Raw genomic sequence first — 18,421 nt, forward strand, 5'->3', positions numbered from 1 at the left:
GAGAGACAGGTTAGAGAACAGAGAGACAGGGTAGAGAACAGAGAGACATGGTAGAACAGAGAGACAGGGTAGAGAACAGAGAGACAGGGTAGAGAACAGAGAGACAGGGTAGAGAACAGAGAGACTGGGTAGAGAACAGAGAGACAGGGTAGAGAACAGAGAGACAGGGTAGAGATCAGAGAGACAGGGTAGAGAACAGAGAGACAGGGTAGAGAACAGAGAGACAGGGTAGAGAACAGAGAGACAGGGTAGAGAACAGAGAGACAGGGTAGAGAACAGAGAGACAGGGTAGAGAACAGAGAGACAGGGTAGAGATCAGAGAGACAGGGTAGAGAACAGAGAGACAGGGTAGAGAACAGAGAGTACAAGTCTGTGTATAAAAAATTGTAATAGAAATCTCTGGAACCACATAACAGATTACTGTAGCAGCATCCTGACGCCTTTCAGAGAGACTTGTGCATTACAGTCCAGGGAGAAACATTAGCCTCAATAGTTGAGGCCATTCTGACCATATGCCTTCCTTTTCTCAGGACCTAGACACGCAACACTGGAATATGAACACATACATACACACACTGCATACACACACTGCATACACACACTGCATACACACACTGCATACACACACATACACACACACATACACACACTGCATACACACACACATACACACACTGCACACAAACATGAGGCAAACAGGAATAGACAGTGCCTTATTATGAAAGCAGTCACACTCAGGTAAGAGCATGGGGAGAGGGGGGAGGTCTTCAGGAGCATTCCAGGAGCATTCCAGGAGCATTCCAGGAGCATTCCAGGAGTTCTGTGTTCTAATCAAAACTTCACTAAAAGGGTTCATGATTTTCATGAGGAATAGATGTTTACCTGGCTAGCACAGTACATATTGGTCTGTACAGGTGTTTGAAAGCTCATGTCTGTCAGTAAGTCTGTATTGTTCTGTCTATGTCTGGCAATCTGTCCAGGTTTATCTGTAGTCATGTCTTCATGTGTTCGTTTGGCCTAACTTTTTTGTTTCACAGTTAAATTGTGGATTAATATTATCTACATGAAAGACATTGTTTTCTTTGTGCTGAAATATGTAATGAGAAACTATTTAAATATCTATTTTTTAAATTACTGAAATGCATTTTCACAATTCTTTACTTTTTTTGACATTTTAGTCATTTAGCAGACGCTCTTATCCAGAGCGACTTACAGTTAGTGAGTGCACACATTATTTATTTATTTTTTCATACTGGCCCCCCCGTGGGAATCAAACCATGCTCTACCAACTGAACTACGCCATGCTCTACCAACTGAACTACATCCCTGCCGGCCATTCCCTCCCCTAACCTGGACGACGCTGGGCCAATTGTGCGCCGCCCCATGGGTCTCCCGGTCGCGGCCGGCTGCGACAGAGCCTGGATTCGAACCAGGACCTCTAGTGGCACAGCTAGCACTGCGATGCAGCGCCTTAGACCACTGCACCACTCGGGAGATAATTCGATAATTTACTAATTCGTATTTTCCTGATGAGCGTGGACTCTAGCTTTTTGTTATCCAAATTGAATATTCGAGCCCTTTGAGAAATCCTAATTCAGTACACAAATGACATGAGCCTGTCACTACAAACTGCCATCTGCCAAATCCCCTTCACTGTGTCCGGAATGATTTATTTGTCCGAAAATAATGTTCATAGCAAGGGTGCTGGAGAAGCTGCGGAACCCTTTGATCAATTGAAAGATTATACCAGTTGAGCAGACATGTTTTAAGGATTTCCACACATGGGGAACACGTTTTTGCAGGGTATTAATATATATATATATATATATTAGTACAATCTGTGTCTCTTCAGTGGCCTGGACTATTGTTTGCGTTCAAGTCCAGATTGTTTTTGTCTCAGTTGTCAGTCAGAGTAGCCACTCATGTCAGTCATGTGTGTGGTTTAAAAATATATTACAATATCTTCTATTGTGTAAATGACGTAGAATTGCATGAAATAGCGTTTATTAAAAATCTTTTAAAAAAAAGTATTAATACCCTGCAAAAACGTGTTCCCCATGTGTGGAGATCCTAAAAACATGTCTGCTCAGCTGGTTGCCACTACGCAAATGCGATTATAGATTCATGCAATTATTTATTATAAAGGGTACCCCCAACTCAAAACATCTTCCTACAGCTATGCCAATGCTCCATCAATACAAACCCACTATCATACAAGCAAACTCTGTTCAGGTCACTAACTATGTAGACATACATTACATTTCATATACAGTATGTCATATACATTATTATACGTTTGTATACGTCATTGGCTAATACCATATTATGCCTATTGTCCACCGTCCTTTACATACAGTATGTATTATCATGCCCCAGCCACAATTGTATCAATACCACACAACTTTAAACTGTAAAATGTGACCTACTCTACTCCAATATGACCTTAAAGTATGTCTCCATCATCTGCGATCCTACAGGCAGAGAAGGGGGCCGCCCTGAACCCAGGTAAGCGCCACAGTCTTCTCAGGAGGTAAGGGGATTCATAAACTAACGCCACTTCCTGGTGATACTTCCTGGTGATACTTCCTGGTGATACTTCCTGGTGATGCCCTGGGTCGCTGTTGACTGATGCGCATCCTCTCTTCTGCATCTCAGCTGAGTCAAGTCCCCTCTCTGATGGAGACCCTGAGAGAAGAACATAGACACAGATGTTATTACACTGAGGCCTAGTGTTTGTTCCCGAAAATATCATTAATGAATCATGATCAGGTGCTATATGAGTTAATGAATCATGATCAGGTGCTATATGAGTTAATGAATCATGATAAGGTGCTATATGAGTTAATGAATCATGATCAGGTGCTATATGAGTTAATGAATCATGATCAGGTGCTATATGAGTTAATGAATCATGATCAGGTGCTATATGAGTTAATGAATCATGATCAAAATCAAATAAAATCAAATTGTATTTGTCACATGCGCCGAATACAACAGGTGTAGACCTTACAGTGAAATGCTTACTTGCAAGCCTTTAACCAACAATGCAGTTTTAAGAAATAATAAAATATATATATATATATATAATGAAAATACAATTTAAAATTATACAAAATAAAAGTAACAAATAATTAAAGAGCAGCAGTAAAATAACAATAGCGAGGCTATATACAGGGGGTACCGGTACCGAGTCAATGTGCGGGGGCACAGGTTAGTCGAGGTAATTTGGGTAATATGTACATGTAGGTAGAGTTAAAGTGACTATGCATAGATAATAAACAGAGAGTAGCAGCAGCGTAAAAGAGGGGTGGGGGGGCAATGCAAATAATCCGGGTAGCCATTTGATTAGATGTTCAGGAGTCTTATGGCTTGGGGGTAGAAGCTGTTTAGAAGCCTCTTGGACCTAGACTTGGCGTTCCGGTACCGCTTGCCGTGCGGTAGCAGAGAGAACAGTCTATGACTAGGGTGGCTGGAGTCTTTGACAATTTTTAGGGCCTTCCTCTGACACCGCCTGGTATAGAGGTCCTGGATGGCAGGGAGCTTGGCCCCAGTGATGTACTGGGCCTTACGCACTACCCTCTGTAGTGCCTTGCGGTCAGAGGCCGAGCAGTTGCCATACCAGGCAGTGATGCAACCAGTCAGGATGCTCTCGATGGTGCAGCTGTATAACCTTTTGAGGATCTGAGGACCCATGCCAAATCTTTTCAGTCTCCTTAGGGGGAATAGGTTATGTCGTGCCCTCTTCACGACTGTCTTGGTGTGTTTGGACCATGATAGTTTGTTGGTGAAGTGGACACCAAGGAACTTGAAGCTCTCAATCTGCTCCACTACAGCCCCGTCGATGAGAATTGGGGCGTGCTCGGTCCTCTTCTTTTTCCTGTAGTCCACAATCATCTCCTTTGTCTTGATCACGTTGAGGGAGAGGTTGTTGTCCTGGCACCACATGGCCAGGTCTCTGACCTCCTCCCTATAGGCTGTCTCGTCGTTGTCAGTGAGCAGTTATGAGTGAACAGGGAGTACAGGAGGGGACTAAGCACACACCCCTGAGGGGCCCCCGTGTTGAGGATCAGCGTGGCAGATGTGTTGTTACCTACCCTTACCACCTGGGGGCGGCCCGTCAGGAAGTCCAGGATCCAGTTGCAGAGGGAGGTGTTTAGTCCCAGGGTCCTTAGCTTAGTGATGAGCTTTGAGGGCACTATGGTGTTGAACGCTGAGCTGTAGTCAATTAATAGCATTCTCACATAGGTGTTCCTTTTGTCCAGGTGTGAAAGGGCAGTGTGGAGCGCAATAGAGATTGCATCATCTGTGGATCTGTTGGGGCGGTATGCAAATTGGAGTGGGTCTAGGGTTTTCCGGGATGATGGTGTTGATGTGAGCCATGACCAGCCTTTCAAAGCACTTCATGGCTACAGATGTGAGTGCTACGGGTCGGTAGTCATTTAGGCAGGTTACCTTCGTGTTCTTGGGCACAGGGACTATGGTGGTCTGCTTGAAACATGTTGGTATTACAGACTCAGACAGGGAGAGGTTGAAAATGTCAGTGAAGACACTTGCCAGTTGGTCAGCGCATGATCTGAGTACACGTCCTGGTAATCCATCTGGCCCTACGGCCTTGTGAATGTTGACCTGTTTAAAGGTCTTACTCATATTGGCTACGGAGAGTGTGATCACATAGTCATCCGGAACAGCTGGTGCCCTCATGCATGTTTCAGTGTTACTTGCCTCGTACAGTCACTGTGGGGACGACGTCATCGATGCACTTATTGATGAAGCCAGTGACTGATGTGGTGTACTCCTCAATGCCATCGGAAGAATCCCGGAACATGTTCCAGTCTGTGCTAGCAAAACAGTTCTGTAGCTTAGCATCTGCGTCATCTGACCACTTTTTTATTGACCGAGTCACTGGTGCTTCCTGCTTTAGTTTTTGCTTGTAAGCAGGAATCAGGAGGACAGATTTATGGTCAGATTTTCCAAATGGAGGGCGAGGGAGAGCTTTGTATGCGTCTTTGTGTGTGGAGTAAAGGTGGTCTAGAGTTTTTTTCCCCTCTGGTTGCACATTTAACATGCTGATAGAAATTAGGTAAAACGTATTTAAGTTTCCCTGCATTAAAGTCCCCGGCCACTAGGAGCGCCGCCTCTGGATGAGCGTTTTCCTGTTTCCTTAAGGCCATATACAGTTCATTGAGTGTGGTCTTAGTGCCAGCATCGGTTTGTGGTGGTAAATAGACAGCTACGAAAAATATAGATGAAAACTCTCTTGGTAAATAGTTCAGTCTACAGCTTATCATGAGATACTCTACTTCAGGCGAGCAAAACCTCGAGACTTCCTTAGATATCGTGCACCAGCTGTTGTTTACAAATATACATAGACCGCCACCCCTTGTCTTACCAGAGGCTGCTGTTCTATCCTGCCGATACAGTGTATAACCCACCAGCTGTATGTTATTCATGTCTTCGTTCAGCCACGACTCGGTGAAACATAATATATTACAGTTTTGAATGTCCCGTTGGCAGGATAACCTTATAACCATGCCTGTAGTTCGTCCACTTTATTATCAAGCGATTGTAAATTGGCAATAGATTGTCGATGGCAAAGGCAGATTAGCCACTCGTCGCCGGCTCCTTACCAAGCACCCCGATCTCCTTCCGCGATATCTCCTTTTCTTTCTACTGCGAATGACGGGGATGAGGGCCCTGTCGGGTGTCTGGAGCAAATCCATCTCGTCCAACTCATTAAATAACAATTATTAATCGTCCAGTTCAAGGTGAGTAATAGCTGTTCTGATGTCCAGAAGCTCTTTTCGGTCATAAGAGACGATAGCAGCAACATTATGTACAAAATAAGTTACAAACAATGTGAAAAAATAGCATGGTTGGTTAAGAGTCCATAAAACGGCAGCCATCCCCTCCGGCGCCATAATTTGTGATCAGGTGCTATATGAGTTGATGAATCATGATCAGGTGCTATATGAGTTAATGAATCATGATCAGGTTCTATATGAGTTAATGAATCATGATCAGGTGCTATATGAGTTGATGAATCATGATCAGGTGCTATATGAGTTAATGAATCATGATCAGGTGCTATATGAGTTAATGAATCATGATCAGGTGCTATATGAGTTAATTAATCATGATCAGGTGCTATATGAGTTGATGAATCATGATCAGGTGCTATATGAGTTAATGAATCATGATCAGGTGCTATATGAGTTGATGAATCATGATCAGGTGCTATATGAGTTAATGAATCATGATCAGGTGCTATATGAGTTAATGAATCATGATCAGGTGCTATATGAGTTAATGAATCATGATCAGGTGCAATATGAGTTGATGAATCATGATCAGGTGCTATATGAGTTAATGAATCATGATCAGGTGCTATATGAGTTGATGAATCATGATCAGGTGCTATATGAGTTAATGAATCATGATCAGGTGCTATATGAGTTGATGAATCATGATCAGGTGCTATATGAGTTGATGAATCATGCATCTGATATTTTAGTGCACTTTAAATAATTACTTATAGCCATATAAATAATGACTAGAACGGTCCACATTGACTGGAATGGGAATACATGTTCTAGTTATTATATTACTATGCTTATTTCATCAACAACTTTTATAATGTGGAAATAGATAGTACAATGTGCTTTACCTGATACTGTATTGTCCAATAGGAAAGCCAGGATGCCCACCAGGAGTACAGGCGAGGTCAGAAGAGACTGGAGAAGGACATCAACACTGACCATACCTGCACAGGTATACACACACGATTAGGATATGGGCAAGACACGCATTTAGCCACATTGCTCCCTTTTGACTGGCTGTGTAAGGCCAGAGTAGCCTGGTCCTGAATCTGCTTGTGCTTTCCATTCGGTTGACGTCACTGTCAAGCCGAGCAAGTCATCTTTGGCATGACAGTTCCACAAGGAGTTGGCAAGAGAGCAGAAACAGTCTGGCATCCAGGCTGATGTCAGAGTAGCCTGGTCTAAAGTCTGCTTGGAGTTGACTATACGGCACAAACAGATCTGGGATCAGGTTGACATTAGATAAATTACCAGTGTCAATGAAGCTGGTCTGCATGCGGAACCAGTGAGGCAGCACTAGAGACATGAAGACTGCCAAGCCGATGTTGAAGATGTTACGTCCAGAGTCGATGTGTGTGAACTGGAAGTACCTCACACCTGTAGCCACGGCAATAGTGTAGGTTACACTGAGAATAGCACCTGAACAGGAATGGAGAGAGAGAAGGAGAAATGGATCATCTTTTATCAGTTAATCTATCGTCATGTCCTCTCTCCTCGCGTTCTTCCTCAATAAGGATAAGAGGAGAGGAACGTCAGACCTTATCTTCCAAGGTGAGGAGAGAGGATGTGAGGAATCGACAAAAGACAAATTGAGAAAGAGTCACTCAACAGAAAAAGAACAGGCAGACTTGCAGACAGACACGCAGGACGAAGACAGACAGAGGACGGATAATGAAACTAACCGTAGATGGCCAAGGGAACAGAGGTGATGAGCTGTGTCAGTCGAGGCGACACTCCTAGGGCCAGCCCCAAGATGGCTGTCAGTTGCACTGTCCACCTGGACCCAGACTGGAGCAGGGAACAGAGTCAAAACATACTGTCCACCTGGACCCAGACTGGAGCAGGGGAAAGAGTCAAAACATACTGTCCACCTGGACCCAGACTGGAGCAGGGGAAAGAGTCAAAACATACTGTCCACCTGGACCCAGACTGGAGCAGGGGACAGAGTCAAAACATACTGTCCACCTGGACCCAGACTGGAGCAGGGGACAGAGTCAAAACATACTGTCCACCTGGACCCAGACTGGAGCAGGGAACAGAGTCAAAACATACTGTCCACCTGGACCCAGACTGGAGCAGGGGAAAGAGTCAAAACATAGACACTTTCTGCCTGGACCCAGACTAGAAGGAGCGAGAGGAGCAGGGGTCAAACATAAACACTGTATGCAGAGTGGGAAATCAGCACTCACAACGTGTCTCAGAATAGGACTGTTGATCTAGGATCAGTTTTGACTTTTAAACCATATTGAATAAGAGGCGGGACCTGATCGTAGACCAGCACTCCTATTCTGAGACGCTTCGTGAATATGGGCCCTGGTCTCAGATACTTGTTTTCCGGATCCAAATTAAGCAGCTAGTCAAGGACTAGTCTTGAGCTGTGTCTGGAAATCTGACCCTAAGGGCTAAAGAGAAGGCTTCTAAATGATGTTGACATTACACCATCATCGGTACCTGGCTGAGTCCCAGAGTACAGGCGTTGGGGACACTGCAGCTGAGCCCCAATGGCGCCCCCATCAGGCCAGCGACCACACTACCCAGCCCCTGGGCCCCCAGGCCCCTGTTACAGGCTGCAGCGGGGGGTGGGGGGGCCCCGAGGAGCCGGGCCGTTAGCAGGTACATCCCTACTGAACTGACAGAGGAGGAGAGGGCCGCAACGACACCGGCCGCCATGCCTCGAACTGACAGCAGGGGGAGCCCTGTCTCTGCTGCACGCGCGCATGCACGCACGCACGCGCACACACGCACGCACGCACACACACACACACACACACACACACACACACACACACACACACACACACACACACACACACACACACACACACACACACACACACACACACACACACACACACACACACACACACACACACACACACACACACACAGTATATATGGAGCGATCATACATTTATATTCACAACATAACATTCAAAATATTTATATATTTGATTGATGACACAGACGGAGACTGAATGTACTAGACAGTCTCTTGGTTATTAGCTTTATAAACTGTCACCAGAGACTATAGCACAGGCATTGTTAGTGTTAATGAACTCTGCTGACCTGCCATAGGGGGGCTGAGCCACGGCACAGTGAAGGAGGTGTGATCTGATGATGAAGGTACAGAAAGGGAAGTGTTGCTCGTCTTCAGTACTGGCAGCAGCTCGGAGACAGAGTGCAGATGAACCCCCCCGAAACTCTCCAATACTGCGCACAGAGCCCAAACACTCAGTAGGGGGAGCAGCACCTGGAGAAATATAGAGTTCAGTTCCACATCTAGAGTAATGTGCTGTGATGTTCTGGCTAAGGGAAGAAAAGAGTGATGTTCTGGCTAAGGGAAGAAAAGAGTGATGTTCTGGCTAAGGGAATAAAAGAGTGATGTTCTGGCTAAGGGAATAAAAGAGTGATGTTCTGGCTAAGGGAAGAAAAGAGTGATGTTCTGGCTAAGGGAAGAAAAAAGTGATGTTCTGGCTAAGGGAAGAAAAGAATGATGTTCTGTCTAAGGGAATAAAAGAGTGATGTTCTGGCTAAGGGAAGAAAAGAGTGATGTTCTGGCTAAGGGAAGAAAAGAGTGATGTTCTGGCTAAGGGAATAAAATAGTGATGTTCTGGCTAAGGGAATAAAAGAGTGATGTTCTGGCTAAGGGAAGAAAAGAGTGATGTTCTGGCTAAGGGAAGAAAAAAGTGATGTTCTGGCTAAGGGAAGAAAAGAATGATGTTCTGTCTAAGGGAATAAAAGAGTGATGTTCTGGCTAAGGGAAGAAAAGAGTGATGTTCTGGCTAAGGGAAGAAAAGAGTGATGTTCTGGCTAAGGGAAGAAAAGAGTGATGTTCTGGCTAAGGGAAGAAAAGAGTGATGTTCTGGCAAAGGGAATAAAAGAGTGATGTTCTGGCTAAGGGAATAAAATAGTGATGTTCTGGCTAAGGGAAGAAAATAGTGATGTTCTGTCTAAGGGAATAAAAGAGTGATGTTCTGGCTAAGGGAATAAAAGAGTGATGTTCTGGCTAAGGGAATAAAAGAGTGATGTTCTGGCTAAGGGAAGAAAATAGTGATGTTCTGGCTAAGGGAAGAAAAGAGTGATGTTCTGGCTAAGGGAAGAAAATAGTGATGTTCTGGCTAAGGGAAGAAAATAGTGATGTTCTGGCTAAGGGAAGAAAATAGTGATGTTCTGGCTAAGGGAAGAAAAGAGTGATGTTCTGGCAAAGGGAATAAAATAGTGATGTTCTGGCTAAGGGAATAAAATAGTGATGTTCTGGCTAAGGGAAGAAAATAGTGATGTTCTGGCTAAGGGAATAAAAGAGTGATGTTCTGGCTAAGGGAATAAAATAGTGATGTTCTGGCTAAGGGAAGAAAATAGTGATGTTCTGGCTAAGGGAATAAAAGAGTGATGTTCTGGCTAAGGGAAGAAAAGAGTGATGTTCTGGCTAAGGGAAGAAAAGAGTGATGTTCTGGCTAAGGGAAGAAAATAGTGATGTTCTGGCTAAGGGAATAAAAGAGTGATGTTCTGGCTAAGGGAATAAAAGAGTGATGTTCTGGCTAAGGGAATAAAAGAGTGATGTTCTGGCTAAGGGAATAAAAGAGTGATGTTCTGGCTAAGGGAATAAAAGAAAGGGATTCTCTCAAAAGTTGAAAGTGTGTGTCAGAAGGGTACAATCAATCAATCAACCAATCAGGAGAGACTCACAGAGAGCATCCTGCAGACAGGTAGCTGAGGCATGCTGAGGCATGCTGGGAGCAGGTAGGAGTGTAGATGCTGGGACAGGAACACTAGGAGGATAACTGTCCTACACAGAGAAACATTACAGCGTTAGTCCTAATAGTCTATCAATCCAAATATACAGTTCAGATATTCATAAAAGTTCACAAAAATATGACTGAATGCATGATGCATTGGACAAATGTGAATACAGAGAGTTTGACAAAGTAAGGCGAAAACAGAGGACGGACAGACTGACGGACAAACGGACAGACATATAATAATAATAATAATATGCCATTTAGCAGACGCTTTTATCCAAAGCGACTTACAGTCATGCGTGCATACATTTTTGTGTATGGGTGGTCCCGGGGAACGAACCCACTACCTTGGCGTTACAAGCGCCGTGCTCTACCAGCTGAGCTACAGAGGACCACAAACAGACAGAGACGGACAGACAGACAGACAGACAGACAGACAGACAGACGGACGGACGGGCGGGCGGGCGGATACACAGAAGGGCGGATGGACGGACGGCGTGATACACAGAGAAACGTACAATGCAGCGATGGCCCAGTGGTCTGAGCAGAGCAGAGCAGCCTCTCTGTAGATGGAGAAGCCCAGTAGACACAATAGAGGGGCTATGACCAGCGGACCGCAGTGTCTCAGAACCACACCACTCAGACCTGTCACGCCCAGAACCAGCTGGACCATGCCCACCATCACAGTCATACCCTGGAGCTACATGGGAACACACAGAGAGAGATTAGATATAGCCCAGCATTAGAATAGAACAGAGGGAGAGATTAGATATGGCCCAGCATTAGAATAGAACAGAGGGAGAGATTAGATATGGCCCAGCATTAGACTAGAACAGAGGGAGAGATTAGATATGGCCCAGCATTAGACTAGAGCAGAGGGAGAGATTAGATATGGCCCAGCATTAGAATAGAACAGAGGGAGAGATTAGATATGGCCCAGCATTAGACTAGAACAGAGGGAGAGAGTAGATATGGCCCAGCATTAGACTAGAACAGAGGGAGAGAGTAGATATGGCCCAGCATTAGACTAGAACAGAGGGAGAGATTAGATATGGCCCAGCATTAGACTAGAACAGAGGGAGAGAGTAGATATGGCCCAGCATTGAAATAGAACAGAGGGAGAGATTAGATAAGGCCCAGCATTAAACTAGAGAGGGAGAGATTAGATATGGCCCAGCATTAGAATAGAACAGAGGGAGAGATTAGATATGGCCCAGCATTAGACTAGAACAGAGGGAGAGATGAGATATGGCCCAGCATTAGACTAGAACAGAGGGAGAGATTAGATATGGCCCAGCATTAGACTAGAACAGAGATAGAGATTAGATATGGCCCAGCATTAGAATGGAACAGAGATAGAGATTAGATATGGCCCAGCATTGGACTAGAACAGAGGGAGAGATGAGATATGGCCCAGCATTAGACTAGAACAGAGGGAGAGATGAGATATGGCCCAGCATTAGACTAGAACAGAGGGAGAGATTAGATATGGCCCAGCATTAGACTAGAACAGAGATAGAGATTAGATATGGCCCAGCATTAGAATGGAACAGAGATAGAGATTAGATATGGCCCAGCATTAGACTAGAGAGGGAGAGATTAGATATGGCCCAGCATTAGAATAGAACAGAGGGAGAGATTAGATATGGCCCAGCATTAGACTAGAACAGAGGGAGAGATTAGATATGGCCCAGCATTAGAATGGAACAGAGGGAGAGATTAGATATGGCCCAGCATTAGACTGGAACAGAGGTAGAGATTAGATATGGCCCAGCATTGGAATAGAACAGAGGGAGATTTACAAACATTTCTGAAAATGGATATATAGCGTTTTGGAATTAAACTCATCATATGTTAACGTCTATATCAGCCATCACCAGCTTTCAGCCCCTCCTAAAGACCCACCTCCCAAACACACACACACACACACACACGCACACATTTACAGTGAGGGAAAAAAGTATTTGATCCCCTGCTGATTTTGTACGTTTGCCCACTGACAAAGACATGATCAGTCTATAATTTTAATGGTAGGTTTATTTGAACAGTGAGAGACAGAATAACAACAAAAAAATCAAGAAGAACGCATATCAAAAATGTTATAAATTGATTTGCATTTTAATGAGGGAAATAAGTATTTGACCCCTCTGCAAAACATGACTTAGTACTTGGTGGCAAAACCCTTGTTGGCAATCACAGAGGTCAGACGTTTCTTGTAGTTGGCCACCAGGTTTGCACACATCTCAGGAGGGATGTTGTTCCACTCCACTTTGCAGATCTTCTCCAAGTCATTAAGGTTTCCAGGCTGACGTTTGGCAACTCGAACCTTCAGCTCCCTCCACAGAGTTTCTATGGGATTAAGGTCTGGAGACTGGCTAGGCCACTCCAGGACCTTAATGTGCTTCTTCTTGAGCCACTCCTTTGTTGCCTTGGCCGTGTGTTTTGGGTCATTGTCATGCTGGAATACCCATCCACGACCCATTTTCAATGCCCTGGCTGAGGAAGGAGGTTCTCACCCAAGATTTGACGGTAAATGGCCAAGTCCATCGTCCCTTTGATGCGGTGAAGTTGTCCTGTCCCCTTAGCAGAAAAACACCCCCAAAGCATAATGTTTCCACCTCCATGTTTGACGGTGGGGATGGTGTTCTTGGGGTCATAGGCAGCATTCCTCCTCCTCCAAACACGGCGAGTTGAGTTGATGCCAAAGAGCTCGATTTTGGTCTCATCTGACCACAACACTTTCACCCAGTTCTCCTCTGAATCATTCAGATGTTCATTGGCAAACTTCAGACGGCCCTGTATATGTGCTTTCTTGAGCAGGGGGACCTTGCAGGCGCTGCAGGATTTCAGTCCTTCACGGCGTAGTGTGTTACCAATTGTTTTCTTGGTGACTATGGTCCCAGCTGCCTAGAGATCATTGACAAGATCCTCCCGTGTAGTTATGGGCTGATTCCTCACCGTTCTCATGATCATTGCAACTCCACGAGGTGAGATCTTGCATGGAGCCCCAGGCTGAGGGAGATTGACAGTTATTTTCTGTTTCTTCCATTTGCGAATAATCGCACCAACTGTTGTCACCTTCTCACCAAGCTGCTTGGCGATGGTCTTGTAGCCCATTCCAGCCTTGTGTAGGTTTACAATCTTGTCCCTGACATCCTTGGAGAGCTCTTTGGTCTTGGCCATGGTGGAGAGTTTGGAATCTGATTGATTGATTGCTTCTGTGGACAGGTGTCTTTTATACAGGTAACAAGATGAGATTAGGAGCACTCCCTTTAAGAGTGTGCTGCTAATCTCAGCTTGTTACCTGTATAAAAGACACCTGGGAGCCAGAAATCTTTCTGATTGAGAGGGGGTCAAATACTTATTTCCCTCATTAAAATGCAAATCAATTTATAACATTTCTGACAAGCTTTTTTCTGGATTTTTTTTGTTGTTATTCTGTCTCTCACTGTTCAAATAAACCTACCATTAAAATTATAGACTGATCATGTCTTTGTCAGTGGGCAAACGTACAAAATCAGCAGGGGATCAAATACTTTTTTCCCTCACTGTACAAACAAAGCAACACACTAGTAAGAAAGACACTGCTCTCTTCACATTACTGAGCACCATCTTACGCAAACTCTTACCCTAAACCGGGTTCGTATCCTAACCCCAATCCTGCCCTTTACTCTAAAGCAGGGTTCGTATCCTAACCCCAATCCCGCCCTTTACTCTAAAGCAGGGTTCGTATCCAAACCCCAACATTCCCCTCCCCATACAATGATACATCACACTCTCTCCCTTCTATTTCTTTAGTCTGTTGTTGTTTTGTTTTGACTCCTGGTTTTAAGGGTTTCATTTTATAATTGTAAAGCGACTTGTAAAGCGCTAGAAGTCCCATGTATTATTATTGTTGTACTAAAGTCTCTTGATAAAGGTCCCGAAACATGGTTTTATCTAAACATAGCTCCTGAATGTTGCCGTAAACAAAGGGAGCAGTGGTGAGAAGACGGGTTGGTCTGGCCTGTGGGTTCAGCACCATGGACAGCAGCACTACAGCCTGGGTACACTACCTCTCTGACTGGGTTGGCTCTGGGTAGGATCTCTTCCTCACTCTCCCCACAGTGCCCCCTGCAGGCCGGTTCAGTAACTGCAGGAGATCAATCACTGGTACCATTAACCACAATGAGATACAAAGGCCTCCTTCACACTCAGGTTGTACAACTGACATACAACGCTTTTGACACAACGGTTGTGACATTCTTGATGAGTTTGTCAGCCAAAACAATGTTGTGTCAAATTAGTTGTACATCAGTTGTACAACCTGAGTGTGAACTTCGCCTGAGGTAATAAATGGTATGTTGTCAGATTGATGGAGCTGACTCACCAATCTGGGCAGTGAGGACTACAGCAGGGATAAGGATCTCCAGAGATGGAGCCTGGATCAGAGGGAGGCTGAGGATGAGAGAGTTCTGGTTGTATTAATGTCTGTCTATGTGTTTAATGCTTGGTTTGATCATAGACGTGTGTGAGTGAGAGAGTTGAGAGGTAATGTAAAACGTTTTTAAAAGGGCATGAATAAAATGAGATGAATTAATTGATTAATGAGTATTCCTCACCATGTCCCCAGACAGCTCTGTATCAGACTGGAGAGACTGGAATAGAACAACATAGAGGACAGTAACCTCGCTCTCTCTCCATCCTGTAACAGTAGATGTTGCTGCAACACACCCAGGACCAGAACCAGCAGAGAGCACTGCACAAACACATGCTGTAGAGAGAGAGAGAGATAAACAAAAAAAGACAATACACAAAACTGCAGCATGAAACTGGCACCAAGAGAAAGCCAGTGGTAGGTAGGCACCAAGAGCAAGCCAGTGGTAGGTAGGCACCAAGAGAAAGCCAGTGGTAGGTAGGCACCAAGAGAAAGCCAGTGGTAGGTAGGCACCAAGAGAAAGCCAGTGGTAGGTAGGCACCAAGAGAAAGCCAGTGGTAGGTAGGCACCAAGAGAAAGCCAGTGGTAGGTAGGCACCAAGAGAAAGCCAGTGGTAGGTAGGCACCAAGAGAAAGCCAGTGGTAGGTACAGTGGGGGAAAAAAGTATTTAGTCAGCCACCAATTGTGCAAGTTCTCCCACTTAAAAAGATGAGAGAGGCCTGTAATTTTCATCATAGGTACACGTCAACTATGACAGACAAAATGAGAAGAAGAAAAATCCAGAAAATCACATTGTAGGATTTTCAATGAATTTATTTGCAAATTATGGTGAAAAATAAGTATTTGGTCAATAACAAAAGTTTCTCAATACTTTGTTATATACCCTTTGTTGGCAATGACACAGGTCAAACGTTTTCTGTAAGTCTTCACAAGGTTTTCACACACTGTTGCTGGTATTTTGGCCCATTCCTCCATGCAGATCTCCTCTAGAGCAGTGATGTTTTGGGGCTGTCGCTGGGCAACACGGACTTTCAACTCCCTCCAAAGATTTTCTCTGGGGTTGAGATCTGGAGACTGGCTAGGCCACTCCAGGACCTTGAAATGCTTCTTACGAAGCCACTCCTTCGTTGCCCGGGCGGTGTGTTTGGGATCATTGTCATGCTGAAAGACCCAGCCACGTTTCATCTTCAATGCCCTTGCTGATGGAAGGAGGTTTTCACTCAAAATCTCACGATACATGGCCATTCATTCTTTCCTTTACACGGATCAGTCGTCCTGGTCCCTTTGCAGAAAAACTGCCGCAAAGCATGATTTTTCCACCACCATGCTTCACAGTAGGTATGGTGTTCTTTGGATGCAACTCAGCATTCTTTGTCCTCCAAACACGACGAGTTGAGTTTTTACCAAAAAGTTATATTTTGGTTTCATCTGACCATATGACATTCTCCCAATCCTCTTCTGGATCATCCAAATGCACTCTAGCAAACTTCAGACAGGCCTGGACATGTACTGGCTTAAGCAGGGGGACACGTCTGGCACTGAAGGATTTGAGTCCCTGGCGGCATAGTGTGTTACTGATGGTAGGCTTTGTTACTTTGGTCCCAGCTCTCTGCAGGTCGTTCACTAGGTCCCCCCTTGTGGTTCTGGGATTTTTGCTCACCGTTCTTGTGATCATTTTGACCCCACGGGGTGAGATCTTGCGTGGAGCCCCAGATCGAGGGAGATTATCAGTGGTCTTGTATGTCTTCCATTTCCTAATAATTGCTCCCACAGTTGATTTCTTCAAACCAAGCTGCTTACCTATTGCAGATTCAGTCTTCCCAGCCTGGTGCAGGTCTACAATTTTGTTTCTGGTGTCCTTTGACAGCTCTTTGGTCTTGGCCATAGTGGAGTTTGGAGTGTGACTGCTTGAGGTTGTGGAGGACAGAGGAGCCTCTTAAAGAAGAAGTTACAGGTCTGTGAGAGCCAGAAATCTTGCTTGTTTGTAGGTGACCAAATACTTATTTTCCACCATAATTTGCAAATAAATTCATTAAAAATCCTACAATGTGATTTTCTGGAAAAAAAATTCTCAATTTGTCTGTCAATGTTGACATGTACCTATGATGAAAATTGTAGGCCTCTCTCATCTTTTTAAGTGGGAGAACTTGCACAATTGGTGGCTGACTAAATACTTTTTTTCCCCACTGTACGTACCAAGAGTAAGCCAGTGGCAGGTAGGCACCAAGAGAAAGCCAGTGGTACAGTGAGGGAAAAAAGTATTTGATCCCCTGCTGATTTTGTATGTTTGCCCACTGACAAAGAAATGATCAGTCTATAATTTTTATGGTAGGTTTATTTGAACAATGAGAGACAGAATAACAACAACAAAAAATCCAGAATAACGCATGTCAAAAATGTTATAAATTGATTTGCATTTTAACGAGGGAAATAAGTAGTTGACCACCTCTCAATCAGAAAGATTTCTGGCTCCCACGTGTCTTTTATACAGGTAACGAGCTGAGATTAGGAGCACACTCTTAAAGGGAGTGCTCCTAATCTCAGTTTGTTACCTGTATAAAAGACACCTGTCCACAGAAGCAATCAATCAATCAGATTCCAAACTCTCCACCATGGCCAAGACCAAAGAGCTCTCCAAGGATGTCAGGGACAAGATTGTAGACCTACACAAGGCTGGAATGGGCTACAAGACCATCGCCAAGCAGCTTGGTGAGAAGGTGACAACAGTTGGTGCGATTATTCGTGTCACGGATTCAGTCGAGGCTGCCCCTCCTTGCTCGGGCAGGCTTCGGCGTTCGTCGTCACCGGAGTACTAGCTGCCACCGATCTATGTTTCTGTGTTCTACTTGTTTTGTCTTTATTGTACACACCTGGTTCCCATTGTGTTTATGATTTGTTCCCTATTTAACCCTCTGGCTCCCACTGTGTTGTGTGTTTGTTCTATGTTTGGTGTCATCGACTAGTGAGCGGAATTGTCCTCCCTGCGTGGAGATTATGTTCATTTATTTTCACGAGTAAAGTACGTTGTCTACTAGCTTGTGTCCTGCGCCTGACTCCGTCCTACCGCAACACACTGACGCCTGACAATTCGCAAATGGAAGAAACACAAAATAACTGTCAATCTCCCTCGGCCTGGGGCTCCATGCAAGATCTCACCTCGTGGAGTTGCAATGATCATGAGAATGGTGAGGAATCAGCCCAGAACTACACGGGAGGATCTTGTCAATGATCTCAAGGCAGCTGGGACCATAGTCACCAAGAAAACAATTGGTAACACACTATGCCGTGAAGGACTGAAATCCTGCAGCGCCCGCAAGGTCCCCCTGCTCAAGAAAGCACATAAACAGGCCGGTCTGAAGTTTGCCAATGAACATCTGAATGATTCAGAGGAGAACTGGGTGAAAGTGTTGTGGTCAGATGAGACCAAAATGGAGCTCTTTGGCATCAAC

The 18,421-nt window shown here is 44.7% G+C and overlaps 1 protein-coding gene across 1 annotated transcript in view; it reads right to left on the reverse strand.

The window, feature by feature from the left end:
* Positions 1–2,114: 2,114 nt before the first annotated feature.
* The window catches only part of slc23a3 (solute carrier family 23 member 3), a 17,125-nt gene continuing 818 nt past the window's right edge, over positions 2,115–18,421 (reverse strand). Inside the window, exons 2-12 of the mRNA XM_041843706.2 lie at positions 15,157–15,308; positions 14,925–14,992; positions 14,611–14,687; positions 11,074–11,255; positions 10,503–10,602; positions 8,883–9,066; positions 8,268–8,521; positions 7,499–7,604; positions 7,068–7,235; positions 6,665–6,760; positions 2,115–2,685 (exon numbers count right to left, since the gene is read on the reverse strand). Of these exons, the coding sequence (XP_041699640.1) occupies positions 2,444–2,685; positions 6,665–6,760; positions 7,068–7,235; positions 7,499–7,604; positions 8,268–8,521; positions 8,883–9,066; positions 10,503–10,602; positions 11,074–11,255; positions 14,611–14,687; positions 14,925–14,992; positions 15,157–15,308 (1,629 nt within the window). The 3' untranslated portion in view covers positions 2,115–2,443. The remainder of the gene's footprint in view (positions 2,686–6,664; positions 6,761–7,067; positions 7,236–7,498; positions 7,605–8,267; positions 8,522–8,882; positions 9,067–10,502; positions 10,603–11,073; positions 11,256–14,610; positions 14,688–14,924; positions 14,993–15,156; positions 15,309–18,421) is intronic.

This window comes from Coregonus clupeaformis, chromosome 23, assembly GCF_020615455.1.
Source record: "Coregonus clupeaformis isolate EN_2021a chromosome 23, ASM2061545v1, whole genome shotgun sequence".
In the NCBI taxonomy this organism is placed as follows: domain Eukaryota; kingdom Metazoa; phylum Chordata; class Actinopteri; order Salmoniformes; family Salmonidae; genus Coregonus; species Coregonus clupeaformis.